The sequence below is a fragment of the Sceloporus undulatus genome, chromosome 5 (assembly GCF_019175285.1).
Source record: "Sceloporus undulatus isolate JIND9_A2432 ecotype Alabama chromosome 5, SceUnd_v1.1, whole genome shotgun sequence".
Lineage (NCBI taxonomy): Eukaryota > Metazoa > Chordata > Lepidosauria > Squamata > Phrynosomatidae > Sceloporus > Sceloporus undulatus.
Window position 1 is genome coordinate 190783393 of NC_056526.1, and position 3608 is coordinate 190787000.

Here is a 3608-nt window from a genome sequence, read left to right on the forward strand (position 1 = left end):
GGGGAGGTTATTTGGGGGGGAGGTGACACCATAAGTTACCACTCTGGATGATGCCAACCCTAGTGACACCACTGCTAGAAAACCCTCACTGAAGAACAATAAGAACATTTCTTGAGAAGGTTCCTGCACTACAAGCCATAAATTAACATGTAATAACTCACTTGATTGGCGGTTCGGTGCCATCAATATCCCATTTCCATGTTCTATCTTCTGCACGGAGGCCAAGCCAGTAAGCAGTATGTCTTCCTTTAATTTGTTGGTATAGAAAAGTCTGTTAAAAGCAGAATCAGAAATTTTTCCTGTGAATGACAGAGATTATCCAAGATCAACAGTTTTCCAGACAGTGTCTCTTCTCCGTTTTCTTTTGGTCACTGGGAGGAGGAGGAGCTAGAAGCCTGATTCTACAGAACTGCTGGTAGAGGCATGCGCCTAACGGCGGGCACGTTTTTCTTTTCTTTTCTTTTCACATTCATTTTTATTTTTATAGTCAAGGAGGGTTTTTATTTTTATTTTTATAGTGATGGAGGGTTTGGAGTACAGAGGAGAAGGTCGCCTGGGTACAGTGTTGGTGGAGGACATCTCCTTCAATTTTACACTTTACTTTTCACTACTCCTTTAAGGGGCTTATGGGGACTTGCTCAGAGGAAGTGATTCAGAGACTTGCCTCTGGAAGGAGCTAGTAGCCAGGAGTTCTCTACATAATTAGAGTCCCAGTTGATTGAGCTCGTTAATAGAGTTTGGGGACAAAGGCCAAGCCATCAGGGGTTCTATACACTGGTGTTTAGCAGGGGAAACCCACAGTTTTGTTTCAGAGCCTCCTTAAGACTTCCCAATATGGACACTGAAGGCCCTGCTGCAGTCACCTGCAATAGCTGTGGGATGTTTGTCTTCTTGCCTAGGGATATGGGGAACTTTACCTGCCCCAAGTGCAAGTTGGTAGCCCTCTTAGAAGAGAAAGTACAGCAGCTGGAGGCCCAGGTCGCTACACTTCAGCATCATAGGGAGGAAGAGGTTTTCCTGACCAGAACGGACCAGATGGTCCTGGACAGGAAACACACAAAGGAATTTCCCGGGGGGTGGAGGTCACTTCACATACAACAGATGTAGATGGTTGGAGGAAGGTCACACACAGAAGTAGGGAATCCAGGGAATGTTCTGTGAGCTTACAGCTACAGAATCAATTTGACTCTCTCTCTATTATCAAGGATGATGAGGAAGAGCAGCAGGGACAGAGCAGGGGACCCTGAGAGTACCACCAAAGGGAACAACTGCTCCAAAGCCTTGGAGGAGGCGTGTGGTGGTCATGGGGGACTCCTTGCTGAGAGGCACTGAACCAGTGGTTTGTGGGCCTGACAAGATGGCTCAGGAGGTGTGCTGTCTCCCTGGGACAAGGATCCGTGATGTGACGGAGAGGCTGACAAGACTGGTCAAGCCTACTGACTGTTACCCCTTTCATTTGGTTCATGTGGGAACCAATGTTACTGCAAGGCACAGCCTTCAGAATATCAGAAGGGATTATGAGGCTTTGAGTAGGAAGTTGAAAGAGATGGATATACAGGTTGTCATTTCATCTCTTCTCCCAGTCGAAGGACACGGTTCAGGAAGGGAGAGGAAAATAGCAGAGGTGAATAATTGGCTCCACAGATGGTGCCGCCTAGAACGATTTGGATTTTTGGATCATGGTCTGAGGTTCCATGAGGAGGGACTTCTGGCAAGGGATGGTTTGCATCTCATGCCAGTTGGCAGAAACGTTTAGGTCAGGAGGGCTTTAAACTGAGTTATAGCAGGGAGGGAGACAGTATTCTGGAAGGCAAAGGGCTGGAGAAAATAGTCAAACTGACACAGAGGGAACAAGGCAAACAGTGCAAGGACCCAACAGTGGGAGGCAAAAGAACTTGCACAGGCAGCAAGTAAAAGGGACCCATGGTCTGCAATGTCTCTGCACTAATGCACAGAGCATGGGAAATAAGCAAGACGAACTCGAACTCCTAGTACAACAAAGCAAATATGATCTAATAGGCCTCACTGAAACCTGGTGGGATGAGTCTCATGACTGGAATGTGGAAATAGAGGGGTATAAACTTTTTAAGAGAAATAGGCCAAGCAAGAAAGGAGGAGGAATAGCCCTATATGTCAGAGATATTTACACCAGTGAAGAGATCCAGGACATCAATCATGGAAGCCAGGTGGAGAGCATCTGGATAAAAATTAAAGGGGAGGGAAACAACAAGGATGTTACGGTGGGAGTCTACTACAGACCCTCAAGCCAGACTGAGGAATTGGATGATATCTTTCTAGAACAGATGACTACACACTCAGAAAGGAGAGTTGTAGTAGTCATGGGTGACTTCAACTATACTAATATTTACTGGAATTCAAACTCAGCAAATTCCTCACTTGCCTGGAAGACAATTTCATGCTCCAAAAGGTGGAAGAGGCAACAAGGGGGTCAGCTATTTTGGATCTGATCCTAACCAACAAGGATGACTTGGTTAATGGGGTGCAAGTGGTGGGATCCTTAGGTGGAAGTGACCACGTTCTCCTGGAGTTTGTTATACAATGGAAAGGGGAAGCCAGGCAAAGTCAGACACACATTCTAGACTTTAGCAGAGTGGATTTCAGTAAACTTAGAGAAGTATTGAGGGCGATTCCATGGTCAGAAATACTAAAAGATAAAGGAGTTCAGGATGGATGGGAGTTTCTCAAAAGGGAAATACTGAAAGCACAATTTCAAACAGTTCCAGTGAGAAAGAAAAAGAGGAGATGTCTCAAGAAACCAGGATGGATGACTAAAGAACTTTCAACGGTGCTAAGATTAAAAAGGGACATGTATAAGAAATGGAAAAAGGGGGAAATCACGAAAAAGGAATTCAAAGAAATAGCAGGCATTTGTAGGGATAAAGTCAGAAAAGCTAAAGCGCAGAATGAACTGAAGCTTGTTAGAGAGGTTAAGAACAACAAAAAGGGCTTTTTTGGATATGTCCGCAGCAAAAGGAAGAAGAAGGAAACGGTAGGGCCACTGCATGGAGAAGATGGCAAAATGCTAACAGAAGAAAGAGAAAAGGCAGAATTACTCAACACCTTCTTTGCCTCCGTCTTCTCAGAAAAGGCAAAGGGTGTTCAACCTGAGGATAATGGAGCAGAGGACAGAATAGGGGAATTTCAGCACAGAATAGCATACGTCAAGCGCTAGCCGCTTAGTAGAGGAATACCTTGTTAATCTAAATGAATTTAAGTCTCCAGGACCAGATGAACTACATCCAAGGGTATTAAAAGAGCTGGCAAATGTAATATCGGAGCCATTGGCCATAATAGTCTTTGTTAGCTCCTGGAGAACAGGAGAAGTCCCATCAGACTGGAGGAGGGCAAACATTGTCCCCATCTTCAAAAAGGAGAAGAAAGAGGATCCAAACAACTATCCTCCAGTTAGTCTGACATCAATCCCAGGAAAGATTCTGGAGCAGATCATCCTGGAGAAAAGTGACCAGTGGGGTCCCACAGGGCTCTGTCCTGGGCCCAGTGCTATTCAACATCTTTATCAATGACCTGGATGACAGAATTGGAAGCATACTTATCAAATTTGCAGATGACACCAAATTAGGGGGAAT

At 45.1% G+C, this 3608-nt stretch overlaps 1 protein-coding gene across 1 annotated transcript in view; it reads right to left on the reverse strand.

Moving 5' to 3' along the window:
- The window catches only part of LOC121932307 (P-selectin-like), a 17756-nt gene that overhangs the window by 3476 nt on the left and 10672 nt on the right, over positions 1-3608 (reverse strand). Inside the window, exon 2 of the mRNA XM_042470892.1 lies at positions 162-271. Coding sequence (XP_042326826.1) covers positions 162-271 — 110 coding nt within the window. The remainder of the gene's footprint in view (positions 1-161; positions 272-3608) is intronic.